This window comes from Hemibagrus wyckioides, linkage group LG16 (assembly GCF_019097595.1).
Source record: "Hemibagrus wyckioides isolate EC202008001 linkage group LG16, SWU_Hwy_1.0, whole genome shotgun sequence".
NCBI classification, from domain to species: domain Eukaryota; kingdom Metazoa; phylum Chordata; class Actinopteri; order Siluriformes; family Bagridae; genus Hemibagrus; species Hemibagrus wyckioides.
This window is the reverse complement of record NC_080725.1, coordinates 17,325,536-17,353,477: the sequence shown is the minus strand read 5'-3', so window position 1 is coordinate 17,353,477 and position 27,942 is coordinate 17,325,536. Positions and strand designations below refer to the sequence as shown.

The 27,942-nt window shown below is 39.7% G+C and overlaps 1 protein-coding gene across 2 annotated transcripts in view; it reads left to right on the top strand.

Moving 5' to 3' along the window:
* Positions 1 to 27,942, top strand: part of galt (galactose-1-phosphate uridylyltransferase) — a 120,407-nt gene that overhangs the window by 31,523 nt on the left and 60,942 nt on the right. For both annotated transcript variants that reach the window (XM_058412211.1, XM_058412210.1), the window contains exon 7: positions 6,281 to 6,403. In XM_058412211.1, coding sequence (XP_058268194.1) covers positions 6,281 to 6,403 — 123 coding nt within the window. The remainder of the gene's footprint in view (positions 1 to 6,280; positions 6,404 to 27,942) is intronic.

The following is a 27,942-nucleotide window of genomic DNA, read 5'->3' as shown; positions in this document are numbered from 1 at the left end:
ATATAAATGGAGATCTTACTGCTTCATACTTGGAGGAGACCCTAACCTCTTACTGCTGTATAACATCCTCATACATTAGCTAGCAGGCACAACTGGGCTTGTCAATGTGATGTAACATAACAATAACGTGATCCACATTAAATGCTTCATAAGAGGCATTAAGTGATAAAAGATCACAGAGAGTGCTGTTGTAAGAAAATAATCCTGTCTCGATTGAAGTGATTTATTCCTCTCACACCACCAGTAATTCACTAATGATTTAATATTTTATTAATTAAAAAACAAGTCACACTTCATTTCTGTTCGCATGTCATGTTATGGAAGTTCCTTCATGTCCTTGCTTATGTTGTGACAACTATAAACTATGTAACGGTCATTTCCTCATCAGCTTGTCTTTTTGCCTCTGTCCTGAAGTTAGCAAGACAGGAAACACTGCTAGTCTGAAGATTTTCTTGTATTTAAGGAACTGCTTCGCCTCTGACCGTTAGAAAAAACTGGCCTTGAGGACTCCTTCCAAAACGAGACAGAAAAGTTAATCATATCAACAGTTACACAACTACACAACATCCATGTAATTAGATTAGTGCATCCAGTTGTGCTGTGGTAGAAAGGGAAATAAATCATGTGCAAGGACAATCACATAAAAGTCTCTTTTCATAATTACTTGGAAAATATGAAAAAAATATATATAATTATTTAAATGACTATTTTAAACTCCCCATATTTTAACAACGGAAAGCAAAAATACACCAGAAGCTCGGCTCGTCTTCTTTTTCTCCGAATACGAACAACAGATGAGCCAATCGACACATGAAATGGAAATGATTGACAGTTGTTTTGAGCTGTTCGCTTAAAAAGATGCACTGATGCAATGCACTCACTTTCTGGCACAGTAAATAGTTCATGGTACTCAATTTTTTTTAGTTCAGTAATTTGAAGTCTTGTCTGAAATTTTTGAAAAAGTGTGGTGAAATCTGAGAATAAATCTGCATTAGGAGCCATAAAATAAAAAAATACAAAACGAATGGAAAAGATTAATAGATTTAGCCATCTATCCATTCATCCATCAATGTATTAAAAAAATCTGAAAAATCCTAAACTGGTCCATTTTAATATCCCATAGTAAGTGCCATGTAACATGGTGGCATAATGGCCACCATCCATCCATCCATCCTTTCATCCAACCATCTATTCATCCATCCCTCCATCCATCCGCCCATCCATCCAACCATCCATCCAACCATCCATCCATCCTTCTATCCAACTAACCATCTATCCATGTAGAAAAAAAATCTGAAAAATCCTAAACTGGTCAATTTTAATATCCCGTAAGTGCCATGTAACATGGTGGCATAATGGCCACCATCCATCCATCCTTCCATCCAACCATCTATTCATCCATCCATCCATCCTTCCATCCATCCATCCATCCATCCTTCCATCCAACCATCTATTCATCCACCCATCCATCCATCCACCCTTCCATCCAACCATCTATTCATCCATCCATCCATCCTTCCATCCAACCATCCATCCATCCATCCATCCATCCATCCATCCATCCATCCATCCATCCATCCATCCATCCATCCATCCCAGAGAACCTGGAGTCTATCTCAAGGGACTCGGAGACACCCTCTACTGGGTGTCAATCCAAATCTCCATCTCTCTCTCTCTCTCTCTCTCTCTCGGTATGAGGCAAAACATGACCACTAAGCCACTGTGTTACATGCCTCTTATTATGGGGTATTGAAATTGACCAGTTATGGAGTTTTTCTACATGAAAAGGCAAATGGAAGCCAAGTTGGTGTATAATATGAGAGTGTATAACATATAATTGCATTATATTGGCAGTTGATGTTTTTCTGTATCTGACTCTACCCCTCTGACCTGTCAGTGTTCACCTTATACCTATTTAATGCACCGTAATGTACATCCACATGACAGCTGAAATAATTCCAGTTCAAAGTGTAAACCAGCCTTTATTTGCTGCAATCATTCTGGATTTAGGAAATCATTTTTCAAAGATTTTTCTTTCTTACAGTTTTTCTGCATAGAGAAATAAAAGAGGGAAGCAATAAGGTCTTTGATGTGATGCAGAGTCACTGAAAGACTTTGGTTTCAGCAATAAGACAAAATATTACTTTCTGCTTCATATTTGAAAACATCTGAGTAGCTCCCGGTATTTTCATTCCTGTGAGTTGGGTTACTTAATGAGCCTCTGTTATTTATTTTAAATGAGCGAATTACTTTTGCAAGCATGCTCCTCTCTCACTCTCTGTAGCTCTCTGTCTCCGTCTCTTCCTTTCCTGCACATTATACAGTTATTTATTTATATTTTCACACCCTGCAAGCTTTAACGGATAAACTAAGATCATATTCTCTGTTCTGATGTTTGAATGTGTGATTTCTTACTTATTTACTGAGGTTTAAATTCATTCACCTGTTAGTTTTGTGCCAATGGATTGAATAAAAAGCCTGAGGATTAGATATTTTTTTACCAGGTTTCTGGCGTATAATTAAATCTCTAGTTTTAATCGCGTATTTGTGAATTACTCACAGCTTCTGCTTTAAGACTGGACAGATCAAAAAGTGAAAATATCTTGAATCGAGTTAGATTTATCCAATATTTCTTATTAGAGGATTAATATCAACTAGATTTAAGATTATTAAGCCAAAGCATGTTTTACTATTTTTTTTATTAAGCCTGAAATTTTGAATAATTTTCTTTGAATTTTAATATTTATTTTATTTTATTTTATTTTATTTTATTTTATTTATTTAGCTGACAGATATTTAATATTTCATTTTATTTATTTAATTGACAGAAATGAGAAAATTCGAAGGTTAAAAATAGTAGTGACTTAGTAATAACTTAATAATAATGGTAATCTGGATTAAAAATGTTATATTTGGCTTGTTGTAATCTTATAATAAGATACAGTAAGTACATTTGACCAGCTTCAAAATAATTATAGCTTCTGAAACATTTTTTTGTAGTCCAGGATTTGGAACGAGCAAGAAGTCCTTTATTTGTGCTTCATCTGAGCTGCGAACTTTCCTGAATAAAAATCTGAATTATTATTATTTTTATAACTTTGTTTCTCTCTCTCTCTCTCTCTCTCTCAGCAAATACTAAAGTGCAAAAACTTTTTACAATCAACGTTTAAACACGACCTGAACGATTTTTGTGCAGACAATATGGCGGATCAATCCCACGATTCAACCCTTCATGACATTGATTCTAAATGCTTCAGTGGCTCTGACTGACAGCTGAGAAATAGAAGCCGTCCTTCCCACCCTGTGGATTAGACTCCCAGTTCGACTCCTGGTCATCCGTCGTCAGGATTAAACCTCACAATCTCTCAAAAGTAAAAGTGAAGTCTTAGACTTCTTCCTACGTGACTGTGAAACGGTATTTCACCGGGTTGATGTATAACTCGCAAGGTAATGACCACCGACTTAAATGACTCCTTGTCACTACAAATGAATCCGGGAATTGCCGTTCCTTCAGCTCGAGTCATTTTGCTTTGCTATAATGTGCTTTTTCCAGACTTTCCCTCATTTAAAGTCTATTGAGCCTGTGACACTCTGCACCGTTTTATTCCTTCCTTTCTTTCTTTCTTCTTCTTTTTTTTCTTTTAAAGCTTTAGAACATGGAGTAATAATATCTCAGCTTTAGTGCTTTAATAGAATTTTTTTGCATTTGCAATCCAGCAGCAGAAATGCATTCTGCCTTGATTTGAAACTCTTTGTCTCTCTCAGCGCTGTTTCTCCGCTCATTTTCTGTTGACATCTTGATGTCCTTGTCACCTCATTGCAGCTTTAATCTGCCTCACTCTGAAACCACTTGAGGGCTCACGGAGATGCCTAGTCGCGAGCCAGAAAATTATTTTAGCTCCACTTGAGGAAGTGCATGCTCGTGCTGCAAGTCTGTAAAAATGCTACTGATTAGTGATGTGTGGATCTGATATAGATTGAAAAAAAAACCCCCAGACACCCACAGTTACCGAGAAAAGTGTCTCTAGTGCGTTCAGAGTCCTTAGCGGTGCAGTTTAAAGCGGTGATTATCTAACAGAAAGCTCTGGAGACAGTTAAGGAAGATTATCTCTTTCCCTCGAACATGCTTCATGGACACACACTTTTTCGCAAGGATGAAAACCTAAAAAAGAAGCTTCTAGAAACCGACGTATGTAATATGTTTAATATGTTAGTAGTCTTATGTTTGGATTATTGTAAGCCTGTAACTTTATATAAGATATTTCGTGTCATATCTAGGGCAGAATCTGTGCTGAACTCAATTTACCCACAATGCATCTCTACCATAGGGTTCGTCTCAATCAGCTCTCTAGTTCCCTTAGGTAGTCACTCAGTACTGCATATCAGTGTCCATTAGTTGGGGCACTTAACATAAGGATGTTTCCAGTGTGTGTGCCCTGCGATGGGTTGGCACTCTGTCCAGGGTGTTTCCTGCCTTGAGGCTCCCCGTGACCCGAATATAGATTGGATACAGAGCGGTACAGACAATGAAATGAATAAATTTATTAGATTTATGTTTCTGTCATGGTACTTTAAGCGGTTTAATAGGTTAACTGGAAAAAAGTTAGTCAAATAAAGTCAAAAACTAATGATGCTAATGTTAGTTATCATTTGAGAGCTACAACAGTGATAACAAGCTACTTTGACTAAGTCGGCTTCGTCATTTTCAGTAAGGGAACATTACTGATGCGCCCTAGATTTGCGGTGCATTGTGGGATTCTTTACAAAGTGAATGTGTGTGTGTGTGTGTGTGTGTGAAATGGATCCACTTACACCATGGACTACACACCCATACACCAAATTCATGTTCATGTTCACAATCACCTGATTACTGATTTTACAAACCTGGACTCGATCACCTTCACACTCTCACTATACCAGCATATACACCATCCACCTCACTTTTCATCTGATGAACCAAGACTTTGATCAGTGTTTCCTGTGTCTGGTTTTGACCATTAATAGGCTGCGTGTCAATCGGCAAAGTTCAGTAGTCAGGGCACTGAGTTGGAGTCGGCCATTTTAATGGCCGTCTCAATCGCAAAATCCTTCCAGTCCACTGGAATGTTTGCTCGTTTTAGAAGAGTAGAATTGTCTATATACATAAGCCGTTTCCTGGTCAATGGCGAATGACATCAGACCCATGTAGCTTGATGCTGCTAGGTTTAGCAGAATAGAGTGAATTTTGAATCAAATTTCAAAAACACATTTGTAAGATGTTTTGAGTGTTGTCAGCCATCTTGAAAATGTTTCCTCATTCAGCATAGGAACCTCTTAGCCCCGCCCCTTTTCCAATACATAAGCAAAGCTGTGAGCATTGAGTGCATGAAGTGTCTAACATTTCACACTTTATTTCCTTATTTCTTCTTCTTCTTCTTCTTCTTCTTCTTCTTCTTCTTCTTCTTCTCCTTATCCATCTATGGGTTCCCAGCATGCTCACTCTATGTATACTACACAGTGGAGTAGAATATTTCATCAGTATGTGATTTGGGACTCTTGTTGGGATGCCTTTACACTTATTATGGAACCACTGACACTACTGGTAAAATACTACTACTACTACTAATAATCATAATAATATGAAGAAGAAGAAGAATGTTTAATGATAAATAGTTTTTCCTGTTTGAGCGACGCATCTGAATGAGTGTATGTGTGCTCATTTGCTCAATTTTATTAATATCAATACTCTCGGTGATGTTACTTTAATTGATGACCTACAGAATTTTCTTTCTCTCTAAGTGGTGCATGTAGACAGATGACAAAACCTTATGAAAGACATAATATGACAAAAAGAAAAACAACGCAAGACAAGAACTCGGTGCCTTATACGGTGTAGAAACTGCCCAGAAGGTGAGGAGTTTTGAGATTTAAATGGCGGTGTATTGTGTTATGAAATGCATTGCGTCAGAAGGAAGACTGAAAACTTTTTAAAACGTTTATTTTGTCTGAATTGGCCTTGAGGCAAAATCCATTTTTATTTAAAGCTCCACTGGAAGACGAGCTGCAGTCTTTGAAAGCATTTAGGAAAGCCTAACGGTCTTTCAAAAGCGTTTTTTTTCCCCTCTTCTGTGAGTCTTTTATGTGAATGCTGTTATTTTTATGACAGGGAAAGAGAGTATTCATTTCATTATTTGTTATTGTGGGTGCTTTTTTTTTGTTACCTCTTGTGTTTGGTAAACGTTATAGATTTGCGAAGCTAGCCGCAGTGGCTCGATGTGATATCCCTGCTGTCTTTCCGCAGGTTTGGGCCAGCAGCTTCCTGCCTAATGAACCGGCGCTGGCTGAACGCTGTCAGAGGGAATATAAACAGCAGCACGGAGAGCCCATGCTGCTGCAGTACGCTCGTATGGAGGCCCAGGCCCAGGTAACACAACAACGATAGACATGGAAATTAATACGGTAATCTGATCTCATGTTGGCTCCGAGTCACTCGGTTGTAGACGAATCCTAGAGCAATATGATGAGGATGTAATATTCAGGGCTGCGAAAAAACCTAGTGAAATGATGACACGGTGGATAAAAGCGTTCAGTCGCCTGCTGTCCTAATGAAATCTCCTATTGCACGTCATACAGATATAGTTCACCGTTGTTTTTTTTTAAAAAAACATGGCTTGTATTAACCTTTTTCACCTGTACACTTATTGGATGTTTTAGAAATAAATAAATAATTTTATAGCCACAAGTCTGATATAGAATGAGTCAGGACTCTGTTGGCTTTTGGTGTGTTTTTCCTTCTGTTGGATAACTTTACACAGTGTTTGAAGATAAACCCCTTTAAATTTGAGATGTTTATCTAAAATCAAATGGGTTTGATATTGGCATTTACTTTGAAACAAAAAAACTAATCTGAAAATTAAAACTGAAGTTAAATAGTTCAAGTTTATTAATATATGAATATATAGAATATATTGCCCCTTATAGGCTAGGTAAAAAGAGAAATACTTGAACTAGTCCTGAGTGTTTATGTTCATATGGGCCATTAAACACCACTGTGGAGAGACATGACAAAGAAATTCAATGCTGAACATAGCAGCCCTGATTATATCTGATATGCACTCGTATACAACTATAAACACTGCACATAATTAACAAACAACATTTATGGGTCTTAAACTAATCCGGATCACAATACAATCTCGTTTTAGCCTTTGGTTCCTTTGGCTTTAATGATAATCATCATCTAGAGGTCATAATGAAAATATTAGAAATGTAAAACTGAGGAGAAAACTCACTACAGTGCCGTAATTGCATATTGAATTTGAAGGCCGATGAACCATTTCTAACTGTACTAAATAATGAAATCTGAAAAATGTACTGTTATGGCTCCTTTTAGAATTACTCAGTGATTTCTTTCAGTGCTTGTTGAGAAAAAGAAAAAGGCTGGTATTATTAGCAGACTTTATTGATCCCATGAGGGAAATTCTTGTGTTACAGCAGCTTAGTAGTAATAATAATAATAATAATAATAATTATATAATAAAATAAAATAATTATTATATATATATATTATATATTTATTTTATATATATATATATATATATATATATATATATATATATATATATATATATATATATATATATTATGACAAAAATCATAATTGTCGATTATTCCCTTGAAATTGCAATTGCGATTATTAAATACGACTATCACAATTTACAATGAATGGTGTTTTAAATAGCTTTATAGATTTTGTTTGAAGCAACTGCATGCCATATTTTATATAAAAATAAGCTGAAAACATTCTTCCTGAAAAATGTCTATTTCTTGAGACTCAAATGTCAACTATACATTGCTTTGGTTTCTTTAAATAAAAAGGAAAAATATGCATGGTATAAATAACGTTGTACTAAAAATAAAATTAATTTATGAATCTAGGCTAAGTAATTGCGGCAGGGCATGACATATCTCTCATCCAGTGTGTTTATGAGTATTTTAAACCCCGTGCTGGAAACGGTATTAATCGGCGCCATGTATTTTGCAATGAAATGCATAATCGCTTCAGTTATCTCCATATGTCTTGGAGAAGCTGCCGGATACGGAGAAGCACAAAACAACGACGCTGTGATGGGTGTGTTGCAGTTCTCGCATGGCTTGTTGCTTTTTTTTCACGCTAAAACACTACTCGTATTGCACTCTGTGGATGAATTTTAAATGATTGAATTAATTTGTGGTGTTGCTTGATGGTGCAGAAACACACAATAACATGCCGCTCGACATCATCGCTAGTGAATCCAAAATAATTCCACACCACAGATAAAGCATTTCTAATCTAATTCTTGATTCTTTTTAGCAACACTTCGCAAACTATCTGATGTTTCTTTATCAGCGCACATGCTCGCGAAATTAACATGACGTAAGATAGACATGCGCAAGTGGATAATCGGGGCGTTGATAAGGACATGCCTACAGACTATTAGGCCTGTTAAAAGTCTTTATTCGCCCCTCACAACGTAACATGCAATAAACACCCCTTTAGCACGCAGAATAACGTTAGTAGATTTCTTTTTGTAATCGCAGCTTTGAACGATTATATAATCGTAATCGCGATTAGAAAATCGATTAATTGTGCAGCCCTAATATATATATATATATATATATATATATATATATATATATATATATAGCCTAAGGTTTTGAGCGAGTTCGACAAGGGCCAAATTGTGATGGCTAGACGACTGGATCAGAGCATCTCCAAAACTGCAGCTCTTGTGGGGTGTTCCCGGTCTGCAGTGGTCAGTATCTATCAGAATTGGCCCAAGGAAGGAACAGTGGTGAACCGGCGACAGGGTCATGGACGGCCAAGTCTCATTGATGCACGTGGGCAGTGAAGGCTGGGCCGTGTGATCCGATCCAACAGACGAGCTACTGTTGCTCAGATTGCTGAAGTTAATTCTGGTTCTGATAGAAAGGTGTCAGAATACACAGTGCAGGACAGGTCAGGGCTGTTTTAGCAGCAAAAGGGGGACCAACACAATATTAGGCAGGCGGTCATAATGTTATGCCTGAGCAGCATGAGTAATAGTGCAGATATAAAACACAGTTGTGGATTTAACTATATTTAGATCAGTATTTACATCACAGTACACATGGGCAAACTGGAAGTAGATAATAAATATGAAGTACCCTGTGAGTCCAGAATATAGTGTTAATAATTGTAGTAGTTACAGACTACTTATACACTACTTATAGACTCCAGTTCCACACTCACCCCAAAAACGAATCGCTCTGTTCGTACCTGATGTTCCCAAACTGTTCTTTCTGCATTGCTAATCTGGTCTTTAGTTCCTCCCTGGTTGCTTCCCCTGAGTTTTATATTCAAAAATATGCACCTTGTATCTGAGGAATCCATCTCTCCTGTGCTTACTCGCACAGGAGACTCCTTACATAAATATGACATATATACTTCCATCGTCTATACCTGCTTTATTCCTAATTAGGGGGTCTGCTGGAGCCTATCCCGGAACACATTAGGCGAAAGGCAGGGGTACACCCTGGACAGGTCGGCAGTCCATCACAGGGCCACACATAGGCAGACAACCAAACACACACACTTACAGGCAATTTATGTACATGTTTTTGGACTGTAGGAGGAAACCGGAGTAAACCCACACAGGCACGGGGAGAACATGCAAACTCCACACAGAAAGGCCCCTGCCTGTTCAAACCCGGGAGTCAAACCCAGGATCTCCTTGCTGTGAGGCAACAGTGTTAATGACTAAGCCACCGTGCTGCCCATAACACATACAATTATTTAAAAAAAGCTTTACTGCTGATGTTTTTCTCTTTTTTCCCTTTTTCACACTTTTTTGGATCTTTATATTATTAGGTTTTGGTTCCGTGGAGAGTCCACCATGCAAGTCCTTGTTACTATAGAAACGATAACAATATTGAGCTTCATTCACAAGTACAGCAACAAGCGACTGGAGGCCATTCATTTGCAATAACATTTACATGTACGGCATTTGGCAGACACTCTTAGCCAGAGCAACTTACTTTTTTATTTTATACAACTGAGCAATTGAGGGTTAAGGGCCTTGCTCAGGGGCCCAGCAGTGGCAGCTTGGTGGACCTGGGATTCAAACTTACATCCTTCCTTCAGTAGTCCAATACCTTAACCACATTTATAATTTATGATATAATTGTTTTATTTATGCCTTTTTATATATATTTTTCATTTTATACAACAGCAACTGAGGGTTAAGGGCCTTGCTCAGGGGTCCAGTAGTGGCAGCTTGGTGGACTTGGGATTCAAACTCACAACTCAGTAGTTATGGATCAGTAGTCCAATGCCTTAATCTCCAAGCTACCACATCCCCCACAATAAGAGCTGGAGAGACTTCCGGTGAAGTGAGTGACCGAGTAGATATGGGGCGTGTCCAGTGATGCGGCAATGTTGACAGATATGCAAATATGGATTCAGTTCAGCGACTACCAATGAGAGTGAAAGCACTGCTTCTCCTTCATCTTATATAATATGATGCAGATATACACTGCTGAATTTTATACACAAACGCCAAATCTCCCTCCGGAATGTTTCATTTTAGCGGCTTTTGGGACGCACTGATAAATGTTATTGCAGTAACAGGAACGCCTACTGGTGACTTGATGAAAACACATGGAATAATGACTAACGTGAACGTCCGAGCGTTAATATCAACCTTGAAAATGTAGCTGGAAGGTGCTGCTGTTGTAGAAAATGAATCAACATCTTCTGACCAATCAGTTCGGAGAATTCAGCAACATATCTTGTTTTATAACAACATATGTAGCAACATATAACTCTATGGTCTGATATACAGTATTCTGACTGTTCAAGCATATCCTTATATGAGTTATTGAGACCCAGATTTATAGTTTCAGCCATCATGTGTCATTTTTTAATTTTTTTTGCCTCTCAGCTCACGTTCTCTGCTGCAGTCATCATCTACAGGGGATCAGGAGACATTAGCACGTACAGCTGAGCTGATGATGTGCTGGTAAAGTCTCTGATACTCTCACCTGCCGCTCCATCATAATAACACACTTGTGTTTGTGCCGAGTGGCTGAGGGAGCGGCAGAGGAACCCGAATCTGCATCTCTCTCTCTCTCTTTTTCTCTCTCTCGCTTACTGCTTTGCGCAATATGTTTCTCGAGCATGGGAATTAAAAAAAACAAAAAAACAAAACCCTCTGATTAGCATAATGGTGGAGAAATTACTCACAGCTCAGTTAAATTGCTCGGAAAAGTTGGGGTGGGGGGGTGGGGGTGTTGATGTACTTCATCAGGATGCAAAAAGGCAGGTTGGATTATGAAGTGTGTCGCTACATAATGTCTGTAGAAAGACATACAAATTAGAGGCTTGTGTGCTGTTTGTGAAATGAGAATATTACAGCCTCAACACAACAGCAGGACATGTTGTGGCTAGGGATGAGTCTGTGTGGGTAATAGTTTTCCCCAGAGTGCACTTTTTCACTTGGCTGAAATTACGGGTGTGTTATTATCAGCGCCATGGAAGGAATAACACACGACAAACCCAAGGCGGAGTATTTACATCTAATAATATTGTCTGAATTATGTTATTTTGCTTATAACACAAGGATTTACCAGCGACCACAATTTTTTAATTTATTATTGAGGGAAACCTGACGCACTTAAACAGATTTTTCAGTAGAATTCATGTTAAGGAGACTTTTTTTTACGTTATAGCATTAGTTTATCTTTCCTTTCTCTTGAAGATAATAAGACAAATCCTCCTGTTCCTTATCGGGAATCTTCCTTTGCAATGACAATCTATCTATCTATCTATCTATCTATCTATCTATCTATCTATCTATCTATCTGATTGTAACCAATCACTGACACTGGAGACTCCTTCCATATATATCACATCGACGTCTTCTATCAGAATTTAATATTCATTTTTAATACTAGCCTTAGATTCTCTTGAGCATTCAATATGTGAACCGTTACTATAGAAACCATTACACCTCCGAACTAGTGCATTAATATATATACCTGTCATTCATGTTACAGACGGAACTATTATCAGCGCAGCTCTTGTAGAAAATGAATCTGATTTGATAATTGAACCATGCTGTGGAAGAAGCAGTAATATTCCCTCTTAGTTCCACTGGTTATGAAACTTTTATGTCCACCGGCTTTTAAATAACATTACTTCTGGACCAGGTAAAAAAGATTTTAAAAGCTGACCTGGTGAGAAGATGCTTACCGTGTCAAGTTAAATGCATCTGTATGATTGAATGTAAGACCTTACAATTCTATAAAGGTTAGGGAAGTTAGTTTATAGCAAGACAACGTTAATTGTGTTAACAAAATGGATAGAGAAAAAATGGATAAATTGAGAACAGTACAAAATAGCACAGAATTCTATTTTGCTAAATTAAGAACATTACTATTCTTAATTTCAGAATTATTCTAAATAATTTATTTACTATTCACCCCTTTCACCTTTATAACTGTCCCTGTGTTGCATGTCCTCTGAGCAACTTATTAGTCCCCTTTTAGCCTGCTTCAAATCAGAACTTTAGCTAAAAATCTCAGCTTTACTTCAGTGTTTTTTATAAATATATATATACATATATATATATATATATATATATATATATATATATATATATATATATATACATATATATATTTTCATTTCATTGTCTGTACCGCTTATCTGATCTATACTCGGGTCACAGGGAGCCTGTGCCTATCTCAGGCGTCAAGGCAGGATACACCCTGGACGGAGTGCCAACACACACACTCATTCACTCAGGGCAATTTAGAGACTCCAGTCAGCCTAGTAGTATGTCTTTGGACTGTGGGAGGAAACCCACCAAGCACAGGGAACATGCAATCTCCACACACACCCTGAACGGGCGCAAGACTCGAACCCAGGACGGGTGAGGCGAACGTGCTAACCACTAAGCCACCGTGCCACCTTTTTTTATATATATATATATATAAGTGCTAGCACTGGAGACTCCTTCCAGAACTGTTCAAAAATGTCCATCATATCAACAACTACACACACTTTTGTACAGTAAGTCCCCAACTTACAAACATTCGAGTTGTGAACTTTCACAGATACGAACGATCCTCGTATTACGGATGTTCGTAGATGCGATCAAATAGCGGAAGTAGCTCACGTGTCTGCCAGACGTTGTGCTGCTGTGTGCTTACTGTAAAGTGCAATCGTGTACAGTAGTACAGTGCAAGAGGAAAAGTAGTGGTGATGTGGAGAGGACTGAAAATAATTGAGAGATGGACCGAGGCGAAAAGATGGTTGACGTCGCTCGTTCTTATGAAATGAATCGTTTTCTTTAGGCTTTACATTGTATATTTGTGTTAAAGGTGTATAAGACTCATTTTGTCAGACTTACGAACGAATCCAACCTACAAAGTTTCTCCCGGAATGGAACTCGTTCGTAGGTCGGAGATTTGCTCTAGTCTGTTATATTCAGCGTCCTTCGTACAAGTTGTTCCTTGATGTATTTGAATGAGCATGTGCATGCTGCTGTTATAGAAAACTAATCAACGCCTTCTGACCAATCAGATTTGAGAATTGAATAGCACTGTGGTATAAGTGTAATTGATACAAAAAATATCTATATATGACATGCTCATCCAGTGCATCTGAGATTGCTCACATAAAAAAGAAACAAAAAAGTTTTCTTGCACGTATTTGAGTGCAATATATCACGCTGTTGTGTAATATCACGGTGATGAGGCCAATACTGTGCAAATAATTAAGCAACAACATGTCGGCTTGTTTAATCTAATTTGCGTTGCTCTCGATCACACTCGTCTGTAATTATAGCTTTCCTTGCACGAATATTGAGCTTTCATTGCCACTTTTATGCTTCATTGATCATTTATGCTGTTTACGCTGTCAGTCAAGCGTCATGCTTTCTCCTTAGGCCATTTCCATCACTTCTGATTCCTGGATTATGGATTAAGCTGCAGCGGCGATGCATGTGGAAAGCGCTCTGCATTTTCATTAAGAACTCAGAAGTTCAAGTCGTAGTTAAAAAGTGCTGAGAAATACCCTAAGCAATCCGATATTATAGTTCTGTACTTTTGAATGAGAAGTGTGAAGTATGAAGTAAAATTACCAGACTCATTCCGTTCTACTGTTAACATTAAATATTGACTCGGCTCTGAGAAGTAACGTGTGTCTTAATAATATGCTGTCCAGAACAGGACGGATGTGTTTAATTTTACTTTTATGTTAGCCTCTGCTTTTGGAGGAGAGGTGTGATTTGGTGCCAGAGGGATTGAGAAAAAGGAGGTAACTCATCTTGTGAGCTTCTCAATGGCTTCCCCCCGACCCAGGAGTTCCTATTATTACAGAGCTGCTATGGCCGACTGGGGCTCCATTTAATCTCTCATGTGTGGGCAAGCAGGGGGTCAGGAAAAATCTGCTGACCAGCTGGAAGTGGCACACGGCCCCTCTGTCGATTCACTGCTCCTTTATTTCAGTGTCTGTAATAATGGGGTAGTATATATATATATACCCACACACCCACCCACACACACCGACACCCACATGCACATGTCAGCCATAACAATAAAACTAAAGACAGCTGAAGGGAATAACATTGATTATCTCTTTACAGTGGCGCTTGTCAAAGAGGTGTGGGGTATATTAGCCAGTTCAGGAACATGATGTAAGGATCTGATCGACCAAATTGTGATCTCTAGATGATCTCCAAAACAGTTGGTCTTGTAAGATGTTTCAGGTATGCAGTGGTCATTACCTACCAAAAGAAGTCCAAGAAAGGACACACAGTGAATCTGTGAAATTGTCATGGACGCCAAAGCCTTGTCAGATCCCACAGTAGCACAAATGGCTGAAATAGTTGATGGCTATTACAGAAAGTTTGCTGGGAAGCAACAGAGTGTCCCTGTCTAGAAGCGAAAGCACCGATAATGGCTATGTGAGCATCAGAACTGGACCATGGAGCGACAGAAGAAGGTGGATTATTATTTTTTTTTTACATTATATGGATGGCTGTTTGTGTGTACGTCACTTATGACATCTGGGGAAGCCAGGTATTGTGATGCTCTGAGCAATGATCTAGAGTCCTCGTGCGAGGCAAACCTACAAACCGCTAAGCCACCATGTCTCCACAGTGACATACTTTTTACAAGGTCTAGAAAATCTGAAGTTCCTGTTACAGCACTGACTCCTTCCAGAAATATTACATAAATGTCGGCTCACGAAAAACATTGGCACGTTGACAGTTACACATTTATAAAATCTGTTTATTTGCAGTGTTCACTATGCAAGAGTTACTACAGGAAAGATTAAACTATGTGCTTTAATTGAAACCTTTGCGGTGTAGCCAGAGCTGCAGTTTATATTTATGATTTATAAGAGAGGTGTCATTAAGGAACATATACAGTGTATATATATACACATAATTACACATTTAAAACTGAAAGCTTAACAGTCAAAATAAAGATTATCGAGGATCGCTCAGAAAACACGATGCATTCCTCAAAAAGGTTTTGGCCGGTTTTCACGCCGGCCCTTCTGCTAATCTCACCATGCGATGGATTCTGTCCATTCTCTCGTGGTGAGTGTGGCTCATTTCCCCGCTTCCTCACTAGTGGCTCTTTCACACTCTCATCTAGAAATGGCCTTTTTCCTCGTCCACAATCTGGCATGCTTTGGCCAGAGCGTGCGCTTTTACACGCCGAGATTATTGGCCTGTCATCGCTGACCATCTGCGTACCTGCAGAGAGATTTTGGATCTCCTCTACTTCTGACCTCTGGAAGAATTTTCCTCTTGGGTTGATTCATCAACTGAATAAAAAAATCCATCCCCCCCAAATGTAACCGCTAATTAAATCCATGTCGGATTTTGGATACATGAAAAATTGTGTACTTTTGAAGTAACTTGATCTCACCAGAAAGAGAAGTTTGTTCTTTCTGACAGAAGAAACCGGGTGATGCTAGCAATATTTGGCTAACTGACAAGCCTGAAATGAGAAGAAGAGTTCACCCCGCCCCTCAGGCAAGCCTGGATTGTGTTTGTTTTCTTTGCCACGTCTCTGTTGTGAATGGACGGCCAGCTCCCAAACCGTTTTTGACAGGGCATGGGGAGTGGTGAAGGCTGAAAGGCACGGTCCTGCTGTGCCTCACCGCAGCCCATTGTGCCTCCTTTACATGGGAAACTCAGCGATCTGTCATTCCTCTTGAAAGAGAAGTGACCGAAAAACACAGGACGGCTCCGGTTTCCTTCCTTCTTCATCCTCTTTCGTTTTTTTTTTTCTTCCCCCATAGCATTTTTCCATTTCTGATAATAAACTAAATAAATAAAAGAAAGAGCGCCTCAGGTTTTTGAGAATGTTCCAGGTGAAATGTCCATGCATGGACAAATAATTACCAGATGTCTCAATTGGGGGGAAAAAATCCTTCAGGATTTGCGTAACATATTTATAGAGAAACAGTTTCTCAGCCACTTATGCACCCCCTATGCCATTAAAATCTCAGTTCTCTCTCTCTCTTTCTCTTTTCTTTTGAAGCTTGTCCATCATCCTGGAGCAGGTCAGTTAAGCATGCACTGTAGACTGATTTCATCAAGATCGTCTGTCTGTATATATAAAACCTCAGCTTAAAAATGGAGCACATTAAATCCACCACACGTTATGAGACATCTATTGTGTCTGTCATCTCGTGTAGCATATTAAGAACAAACAGGTCGAGTCGGACGAAGCTGCCCGGGGGGTAGGATGATGTGTGTGGTGTGTGACAGGACCTCCTGGTTACCTCCTTGTTGCAGGATTGGTGGAGCAGCTTGTGGTTAAGTGCCTTATTCAGGGGAACAGCAGCAGTACGAGTGAGGAGATAGTGAGGTTAGTAACTTTGGCCCTCAGGATTGAAGACAATTTTCTTGAATGACTGTAGCTTGAATGAAGTAGACACACACACACACACACACACACTGGTATGTGTGTGTATGTGTGCATATATGTGTGCATGTGTATGTGCTTCTGTGCAATGCTTAAAATTATACACACGTGCACACGTGTTTGTGTGTGCGTGTGTGTATATGTTGTATGCGTTTGCATGTTTTTGTGTCTGTGGTTGTGTGTGTGTGTGTGTATTTGCGTGTTCTATACGTGTATGTGTGTCTGTGTCATTGTCTGTGAGTGTGTGTGTGCCTATGTTGTTTTGTACGTGTGTGTGTTGTATGTGTGTCTATGTGGTTGTGTGTGTGTGTGTGTGTGTGTGTGTGCCTATGTTGTTTTGTACGTGTGTATGTGTGTGTTTGTTTGTTGTATGTGTGTCTATGTGGTTGTATATATATATGTATATGTGTGTGTGTTTGTGTGTGTGTGTGCCTATGTTGTTTTGTACATGTGTGTTTGTTTGTTGTATGTGTGTCTATGTGGTTGTATGTGTGTGTGTGTGTGTGTGTAGGTGTCTATGTGGTTGTATGTGTGTCTATGTGGTTGTGTTTGTGTGTGGGTGTTTGTGTTTGTATGTGTGTCTATGTGGTTGTATATGTGTCGATGTGGTTGTATATGTGTGTGTGTTTGTGTGTGAGTGTGTGTGTATTTGTGTTGTATATGTGTATGTGTGTCTGTGTGTGTGTGTAGGTGTCTATGTGGTTGTATGTGTCTGTGGTTGTGTTTTTGTGTGGGTGTTTGTGTTTGTATGTGTCTGTGGTTGTATATGTGTCGATGTGGTTGTATATGTGTGTGAGTGTGTGTGTATTTGTGTTGTATATGTGTATGTGTATGTGTGTCTGTGTGTGTGTGTAGGTGTCTATGTGGTTGTATGTGTGTCTATGTGGTTGTATTTGTGTGTGTGTATGTGTGGGTGTTTGTGTGTTGTATGTGTGTCTATGTGGTTGTATGTGTGTGTGTATGTGTGGGTGTTTGTGTGTTGTATGTGTGTCTATGTGGTTGTATGTGTGTGTGTATGTGTGGGTGTTTGTGTGTTGTATGTGTGTCTATGTGGTTGTATGTGTGTGTGTATGTGTGGGTGTTTGTGTGTTGTATGTGTGTCTATGTGGTTGTATGTGTGTGTATGTGTGGGTGTTTGTGTGTTGTATGTGTGTCTATGTGGTTGTATGTGTGTGTATGTGGTTGTATATGTGTGTGTGTGTTTGTGTGTTGTATGTGTGTCTATGTGGTTGTATAAGTGTGGTTGTGTGTGTGTGTATTTGTGTGTTGTATGTGTGTCTATGTGGTTGTATGTGTGTGTGTGTATGTGTGTGTGTTTGTGTGTTGTATGTGTGTCTATGTGGTTGTATGTGTGTGTATGTGTGTGTGTTTGTGTGTTGTATGTGTGTCTATGTGGTTGTATGTGTGTGTATGTGGTTGTATATGTGTGTGTGTATTTGTGTGTTGTATGTGTGTCTATGTGGTTGTATGTGTGTGTGTGTATGTGTGGGTGTTTGTGTGTTGTATGTGTGTCTATGTGGTTGTATGTGTGTGTATGTGGTTGTATATGTGTGTGTGTATTTGTGTGTTGTATGTGTGTCTATGTGGTTGTATGTGTGTGTCTATGTGTGGGTGTTTGTGTGTTGTATGTGTGTCTGTGGTTGTATGTGTGTGTCTATGTGTGGGTGTTTGTGTGTTGTATGTGTGTCTATGTGGTTGTATATGTGTGTGTGTGTATTTGTGTGTTGTATGTGTGTCTATGTGGTTGTATGTGTGTGTCTATGTGTGGGTGTTTGTGTGTTGTATGTGTGTCTGTGGTTGTATGTGTGTGTGTATGTGTGGGTGTTTGTGTGTTGTATGTGTGTCTATGTGGTTGTATGTGTGTGTATGTGGTTGTATATTTGTGTGTTGTATGTGTGTCTATGTGGTTGTATGTGTGTGTCTATGTGTGGGTGTTTGTGTGTTGTATGTGTGTCTGTGGTTGTATGTGTGTGTCTATGTGTGGGTGTTTGTGTGTTGTATGTGTGTCTATGTGGTTGTATGTGTGTGTATGTGGTTGTATATGTGTGTGTGTATTTGTGTGTTGTATGTGTGTCTATGTGGTTGTATGTGTGTGTCTATGTGTGGGTGTTTGTGTGTTGTATGTGTGTCTGTGGTTGTATGTGTGTGTCTATGTGTGGGTGTTTGTGTGTTGTATGTGTGTCTATGTGGTTGTATGTGTGTGTATGTGGTTGTATATGTGTGTGTGTATTTGTGTGTTGTATGTGTGTCTATGTGGTTGTATGTGTGTGTGTATGTGTGGGTGTTTGTGTGTTGTATGTGTGTCTATGTGGTTGTATGTGTGTGTATGTGGTTGTATATGTGTGTGTGTGTTTGTGTGTTGTATGTGTGTCTATGTGGTTGTATAAGTGTGGTTGTGTGTGTGTGTATTTGTGTGTTGTATGTGTGTCTATGTGGTTGTATGTGTGTGTATGTGGTTGTATATGTGTGTGTGTGTTTGTGTGTTGTATGTGTGTCTATGTGGTTGTATAAGTGTGGTTGTGTGTGTGTGTATTTGTGTGTTGTATGTGTGTCTATGTGGTTGTATGTGTGTGTCTATGTGTGGGTGTTTGTGTGTTGTATGTGTGTCTATGTGGTTGTATGTGTGTGTATGTGGTTGTATATGTGTGTGTGTATTTGTGTGTTGTATGTGTGTCTATGTGGTTGTATGTGTGTGTATGTGTGGGTGTTTGTGTGTTGTATGTGTGTCTATGTGGTTGTATGTGTGTGTATGTGTGGGTGTTTGTGTGTTGTATGTGTGTCTATGTGGTTGTATGTGTGTGTATGTGGTTGTATATGTGTGTGTGTATTTGTGTGTTGTATGTGTGTCTATGTGGTTGTATGTGTGTGTATGTGTGGGTGTTTGTGTGTTGTATGTGTGTCTATGTGGTTGTATGTGTGTGTATGTGGTTGTATATGTGTGTGTGTATTTGTGTGTTGTATGTGTGTCTATGTGGTTGTATAAGTGTGGTTGTGTGTGTGTGTATTTGTGTGTTGTATGTGTGTCTATGTGGTTGTGTGTGTGTGGTTGTGTGTGTGTGTGTGCGTGTGTGTGAGAATGTACTCTAAAGCAGAACTTCAGCATTATTCAGCTTAATCATTTTCTGCTGTGTTTGCAGCATCTGTGTGATTATCACTGATCAGAATTTCGACACATTTCCTTCTGCTGATTAAAAAAAAAAAAAACCCTGTTTACTGGAAAAGTCTAACATCAACTTAAAAAATGCCAATAAAATATTAATGTGAAACATATTTCTAAAACACTTCAACATGCAAAATCACTTGTAGTTTTTCCCTTAATGTGATGAATATAAAACATTAGATTTGGATGGCTGAGGGTTCGGTTTTATACACTGGGATTAGATTGGCTTAAGACAAATAGCTGTTCTAAAACAAACATGGAGGTAGAAACCTGCAGCGGAGTGTAGAGCACATCTCACCTCCCACAAGGAAAGAAATATTCCTGGCTCCTGCCAAGTATTCATCAGGGTTAAAGAAAAAAAAAATTAATGGATTTGCTGACCTTGCACCGGTTACAGCTCATATGGCAGCATCTTTCAGACTTTATTCAAATTCACATGCTAATTACAAAATGCTAATGAAATGTGCCCTTCCGTCACATTTCCTGTGTGTGTGTGTGTGTATGTGTGTGTGTGTGTGTGTGTGTGTGTGATTTAAATTCAACCGCAAAACATATATTTACAATTGCATTTGCAACGTAGAACAGCTGCCATTAAATTAAAATGCAAATGCAAAGTCCATTTGTCATTTCATTTTTCGACGTCTAAACCGGTCTGATTGCGCCGTATTTAAATAGCAAAGAAAAAAAAAAGAGCAATTCTTACATTTCCTCATCCTCGCACTCTGACTCGGCCAAAAATAAAACCGATCCTTTCACTGCCGGCGAGGTACGTCTGTCAGTCAAACGCTATGGGTGGGATTTATTCAGGTGTTACGGAGGAAATGATGAAATATCTCTTAACTATTGTGTGTTGTAAGTAAAGACACTTTTCAGTACAATATATATTGTGTAAAAAAAAAAATAAAATAAATAAAGTTCCAGGCTGTCACACATATAGCAGTCAGTATAAGGTACCCATATTCCAGCGGACTTTCCATCTGTCTCTACTTTCCGCTTTCGCAGCTTCGTATATAGGTTTCTATTAAAAAGTTTGAAATGAAACTTCTCACCTCTTGAGTGACCGTGGTCCGGTATAATGTGCTGTGTTGACACGATTCCCAGCAGAAGCTGTCACACAGCTATAAAAAGCACCTCACTGAAAGACAAGAGCATGAAGAACATTTTTGGTAAAAGTATCTAGGGATGGATTCTTGGTTTGCCTGTTGGGAATTCACATGCGAATATCCCAGCAGTCTGTGTGGAGTTAAGCGGAGGATGGTCGGGCCGAGGGCGAGTCAGTGAAAGGACGGCTGTAATGACTGCTGGAGGGGTGACTCTGCAGGTTAATGAGCATTTTAATGCCACTGATAGAAGACATCACCCTCTACTTTAATCTGATGAGATGAGGCGGTTCTGCCTCTCATTATCCTTCACAAAGGAAGCTTTGAAGGAATTTCGTAACGTTTTCACCTTCGGTGTCTGTGTAGAAGCGTTCCACATGTTGGTGCTTGTGATTCAAGATGAAACCTTTTATTGCTCGGCTAAGTAATGGAAACAATTCCATTAATTAAGGAAATATCCTTGTAGGATCTTTATTGTGGAGATTTTGTCACACTCGTCTTTATTGTGTTTGGAGTACGGCCGCAAGTGACAGCTTAATGTGAAGTATCTCCATCTGTGCGAGTTAAAGGCTGAGTGGGACGAGGAAGGAAGAAATGCTCTTTCGCTGAGATGCATTCTAAAGCAGAGTTCAAGGTCAAAAGCACTATTTAAGGATCTGCCATTACTGTTGACAGTCTCGGCTTTTCCAGCGAGGCTGTTTCAGACATGATTTAATAACAGAATCATCTTATTTTATTAACCGGGTGAAAAATAACCGTGGAAAATGATTCAGATCGATGTGGGGGGTTAGGGGATTGGTGTAAGGGTTGCTGAAGGTTGTTTTTTTTCTTTCATACACAATAATAATTATACCAAATTAGTAAAGCAACCTTGTGTTTTTAGTCTAAGTATATGTACTGTATATGTGCACATGTTTCCATAATCACGGGCTTTATTATTTAGTTGTTCCCCCTTTCCTTGCATAACAGCCTTCACTTTTCTGTGAAGGCTTTCCACAAGGTTTTGAAGCATAGCTGTGGCCCATTCACCCTCGAGGGCAAGAAGTCATGCACTGAGGAGACGTGGTGCACAGCTGTCTTCCCAGCTCTCCCTGGTGTTGAGTAGGGTTGAGTAAGGTGTTGAGTAGGGTTAGGGTTAAAGTCCATAGAGATCTTCTCCTCCAGCCTTGGTGTAAACCATGTAATCATGTATTACGCTTTGTACATAGGAGCATTGTCATGCTTGAACTCTTAATGCTACAGAGTAATGTGAGAGTCGACGGTGCACATACTTTTGGCCATATAGTGTATTTTACACAAATTGTCCGAATGCTAATAAAATAAGAATTACAAAGTAGTTGATTTTATTCTAGGCCATGACTGTTTTACATGAATTCACTTGGCTTGAGTGAGGCACATCTTAGTGCTCAGCATCTTGAATTGCTTTGCACTTATTTTTTAGGTAGCTTTCACATTTATGTGTATTTTAGAGAGCACACATTCCATAGATCACATTTTTTTTAAAATATGGTAGTCTGATGCTGCATAGGGTGTGCAAGATATCTGCACAGTAAGGTGATTGGTTCGACTTGTCACATTACTTCCTGTTTCTACTTTTGTGACATTACTGGGAGTTAATTACTGTGGTTATTGATACTCTATATTGCCAAAAGTATTCGCTCACCCATCCAAATAATCAGAATCAGGTGTTCCAATCACTTCCATGGCCACAGGTGTATAAAATCAAGCACCTAGGCATGCAGACTGTTTTTACAAACATTTGTGAAAGAATGGGTCGCTCTCAGGAGCTCAGTGAATTCCAGCGTGGAACTGTGATAGGATGCCACCTGTGCAACAAATCCAGTCGTGAAATTTCCTCACTCCTAAATATTCCACAGTCAACTGTCAGCTGTATTATAAGAACGTGGAAGTGTTTGGGAACGACAGCAACTCAGCCACGAAGTGGTAGGCCACGTAAACTGACGGAGTGGGGTCAGCGGATGCTGAGGCGCATAGTGCGAAGAGGTCGCCAACTTTCTGCAGAGTCAATCGCTACAGACCTCCAAACTTCATGTGGCCTTCAGATTAGCTCGAGAACAGTGTGCAGAGAGCTTCATGGAATGGGTTTCCATGGCCGAGCAGCTGCATCCAAGCCATACATCACCAAGTGCAATGCAAAGCGTCGGATGCAGTGGTGTAAAGCACGCCGCCACTGGACTCTAGAGCAGTGGAGACGCGTTCTCTGGAGTGACGAATTGCGCTTCTCCATCTGGCAATCTGATGGATGAGTCTGGGTTTGGCGGTTGCCAGGAGAACGGTACTTGTCTGACTGCATTGTGCCAAGTGTAAAGTTTGGTGGAGGGGGGATTATGGTGTGGGGTTGTTTTTCAGGAGCTGGGCTTGGCCCCTTAGTTCCAGTGAAAGGAACTCTGAATGCTTCAGCATACCAAGACATTTTGGACAATTCCATGCTCCCAACTTTGTGGGAACAGTTTGGAGCTGGCGCCTTCCTCTTCCAACATGACTGTGCACCAGTGCACAAAGCAAGGTCCATAAAGACATGGATGACAGAGTCTGGTGTGGATGAACTTGACTGGCCTGCACAGAGTCCTGACCTCAACCCAATAGAACACCTTTGGGATGAATTAGAGCGGAGACTGAGAGCCAGGCCTTCTCGTCCAACATCAGTGTGTGACCTCACAAATGCGCTTCTGGAAGAATGGTCAAAAATTCCCATAAACACACTCCTAAACCTTGTGGACAGCCTTCCCAGAAGAGTTGAAGCTGTTATAGCTGCAAAGGGTGGACCGATGTCATATTGAACCCTATGGATTAGGAATGGGATGTCACTTAAGTTCATATGCGAGTCAAGGCAGGTGAGCGAATACTTTTGGCAATATAGTGTATATATTCATATAGGACTGCAGTGCTGTAATTAGCTCTTGCTCTCTTTATTAAAGCCAGATGATAAAATGCCATATGGTGTGCTTTGTGAGACTAAGATATTTTATATGATGTAATCCCCATTACCTAGGCTACTTAACAAGTACAGTTCAACAGCCTCATTTATAGAATAATCTCATTTGTGCTTAAGACAATTACTGTGGTATTAATGTAAATATCGCCTGTCAGGATACTCATGTCTTAATATGACTTGGATGAAATTGACATTTACATTTAGCTTATGTTTTTATCCGTAAGTGACCTGCCACGATACGCTTGAGCGGTTAAGGGATTGCTCAAGGGCTCAACAGCGGCAGCTTGATGCTTGGTGTTTGGATTTGAGCTCATAACCTTCCGATCAGTAGCCTGATGCCTTAACCACTGAGCTAATGCTCCGCCACAGAATCAATAATTAACATGGTGGGAAGTGAATTTATACTGTCACCTGTAGCCGTCTCTGCAGTAACTCGCTTAACCGTCACCGAGCACAGGTTTCGCCTGCAATATCACTCTTTCCTTTGTGTGTGTGTGTGTGTGTGTGTGTGTGTGTGTGAGTGTTCGCAATACATAACACCGGCGCATTTGATTGAATCTGGCTTCTGGCTTCACTGCCAGAAAAAAGCCATTTAATGTGGAATAGATGAGCTGTGCTGCCACATGATGGTTAATGATGTATTTTAAGGTGTGCAATCAATTTGCGAAGGACTTTAAAGTCATTAAAGGGAATTTAAACATAATTTAAATTAACGCCTTTCTCCCTCACTGGCCTACATTTTTAGCGCGCCTCTTATGGAGACTTCTAGATGGCATCTGAATGTATTCATTACATTACCGTCTCGCTTTCTAATGAATCATTTATTACCAGCTGCTTCTATCTTTCATGTGCAAAAGAACGGAGCAAAATGATGTTAAAAAAAAAAAAATGTCTGGCTCTATTTACTTTAGTTACTGTGCACAATTATGATATTACCAGAGCTTTATACTGACGTGACAGAGCGCTCTGTGAGAATCGAGGCGAGCGAGGATGACACTTTTAAGGCCTAATCAGATTGGTTATGATCCATTAGAGAGATGCCGTCGAGTTTGCCATGTGTTTTCTAAAGATGTCTGTAGAATATTAACTCTGTGAGGTAATAGATCATGGCGGGAGTTTGCCACCACAAGCTTGTTAACATAGCTATTTTATTTCCCTCTTTGTAAGAGATTCTTCTTCCCCTAGACATACACAAGGTGTTGTGATAATTACAATGCACTGTTTTATGGCGATTACAGCATGGTGTTCGTGAGGAGAGGAACAGGTGCGTAAAATAACAGGCTTGTACCGCGCTCACAAGTGAGTATTAAACAAATCTATCCTGGTGCAGTGGATCTGGATTAAAAAAAGAAAGCCCGAGACTTATTGGAATTCAGACCCAGGCGTTTATTTTGAACGAATGCTTGACACAAGTGTTGATAAAGTATCAGAGCCTCTCCTACTCAAAATAATTTCAGGAAAAATTTCACTTTCATTATATGACCTTCAGAAGGAAATGTATGGAGACTTATTACTTCTCAACCCGGATCTGGACGTTATGATTGCTGACACCATTTGAACTGTCTGGCTGGTGTATCAGCACAAATAGCAATTGAAAATGTTCATGTTCATGTCATTTTACCTATCCTAGACTTCTTTAAAGTCTTATTGATCCTGAGAATTATTGACACACTTTATGAAATGAAGAAAACTGCATAAATGATCGTCACAATAAGTACAATGGGATGCTGGACCACTCCTACCACCGTTAGAGGGATTCTGGACCACTCATTCAACCTTTAGAGCAATTCTGGAATACACCTTCGACAATTAGTGGGAGTCTGGACCACTCCTTCCACTGTTCAAGGGATTGTGGACCATACCTTCTACTTTTAGATCGCTTCTGGACCTCTCCTTCCACATCTTTTGACGGATTCTGGACCTCTCCTTCCACGTTTAGAGGGATTCTGGACCACACCTTTCACATTTACTGTAGAGGGAGTCTGGACCACTCCTTCCACATTTAGAGTGAGTCTGGACCACTCCTTACACCTTTAGAGGGATCCTGGACCACTCCTTCCAACTTTGGAGGTATTCTGGACCACTCCTTTCACATTTAGAGGGATTCTGGACCACTCCTTCAACCTTTAGAGCGATTCTGGACCACTCCTTCCACCAATAAAGGGATTCTGGACCATACCTTCCACTTTTAGATTGATTCTGGACCTCTCCTTCCACATTTTGAGGGATTCTGGATCACTCCTTCCACTGTTAAAGGGGTTTCTGGACCACTCCTTCCACCTTTAAAGTGATTCTGCATGACTCCTTCCACGTTTAAAGGGATTCTGGACCACAATGTCCACCATTAGAGGGATTCTAGACCACACCTTCCACCTCTGGAGGGATTCTGGATCGCTCCTTCCACCATAAGAGGGATTCTGGACCACTCCTTCAACCTTTAGAGAGATTCTAGACCACTCCTTCCACTGTTAAAGCGATTCTGGATTGCAACTTCCACTGTTAAAGTGATTCTGGACCACTCCTTCCACAATTAGAGGGATTCTGGACCACTCCTTCCACCTTTACAGGGATTATAGACCACCTCCTTCCACCTTTACAGCAATTCTTGATCACTCCTTCCACCTTTAGAGGAATTCTGGGCCACACCTTCAACCATCAGAGGGATTCTGGAACACTCCTTCCACCGTTCAAGGGATTCTGGACCACTCCTTACACCTTTAAAGTAATTCTGCATGATGCTTTCCACCTTTAAAGGCATCTGAACCACTCCTCCATCTATAGAGGGATTCTGGACTGTTCCTCAAGCTGCTTAGGTTTTTTTGTATGGACACCTGCTTGGTGGAAAACTACATGTATTTGTTGTACTACAGCTGCTTCTGTGTTGATTTAGATGAATGTTTGTGTTCATTATCATGTCAAAAGATCCAGCTATGGCTGGATTGTAACCTCTTGGCAAAGGCAGATGGGTTTTGGGCTAAAATGTCTCTGCAGAATTCACGATGCCATCAGTCTGAATGGACCACCAGCTGCAAAACATCCTCAAAGCATCAAGTGTTGGCCACCATATTTGCAAGCACAGTTTTTGGTATGTGGTCTCTATTTTTCCCCACCAAACATGACAGTGGTGTTTGACTTTAATTTTGACCATAAAATGCACTTCAATCGACTGTCTAGAGTAAATATCTGGCGAATAAAAAAAAAATCTGCTGAGAACTGATATTTGTTTAAATGGAAAATTGTTACTCATGTACTGTTATTCAATAACATCTGTCCGTTCTTTCTGAAGGGTGCCAATAATTCTGACATTTACTGTGTATTGTGCCTGGTCAATGTGGAGGAACGTTAGTATTCGTGACTGTTCTTTCCACCGAACTCTGTGTGAATTCTTCATCATTTATACGTCCTTTTGAATTAAAGCGCCTTGTTAAATGGATCCATGTAAATATTAATGTAGACGTAAATCTGCATTCATGGCCACGGTGAAAATCCTATTAAAGAACAAACAGCCACTCTTAAACACAGTGCTCGGAAACCTTATTACCCAAGTTGTAAGACGTTTGGAATGTTAAAAGTGTGCACATGACTCGCAACACTTTTCAAAGCATTTCAATATGTGGGTGATGACATGTCTTTGATTAGGGCCTTGTTCTAATTTCATCACTAATGGTACTGCATTAAGAGCCCATAGCACTGTTACGGAACACTTCAGCTTTAAGCTCTCGCTCCGTTACACATAAAACAAACAAACAAATCATAAAATAAAAACCTTTAAAATG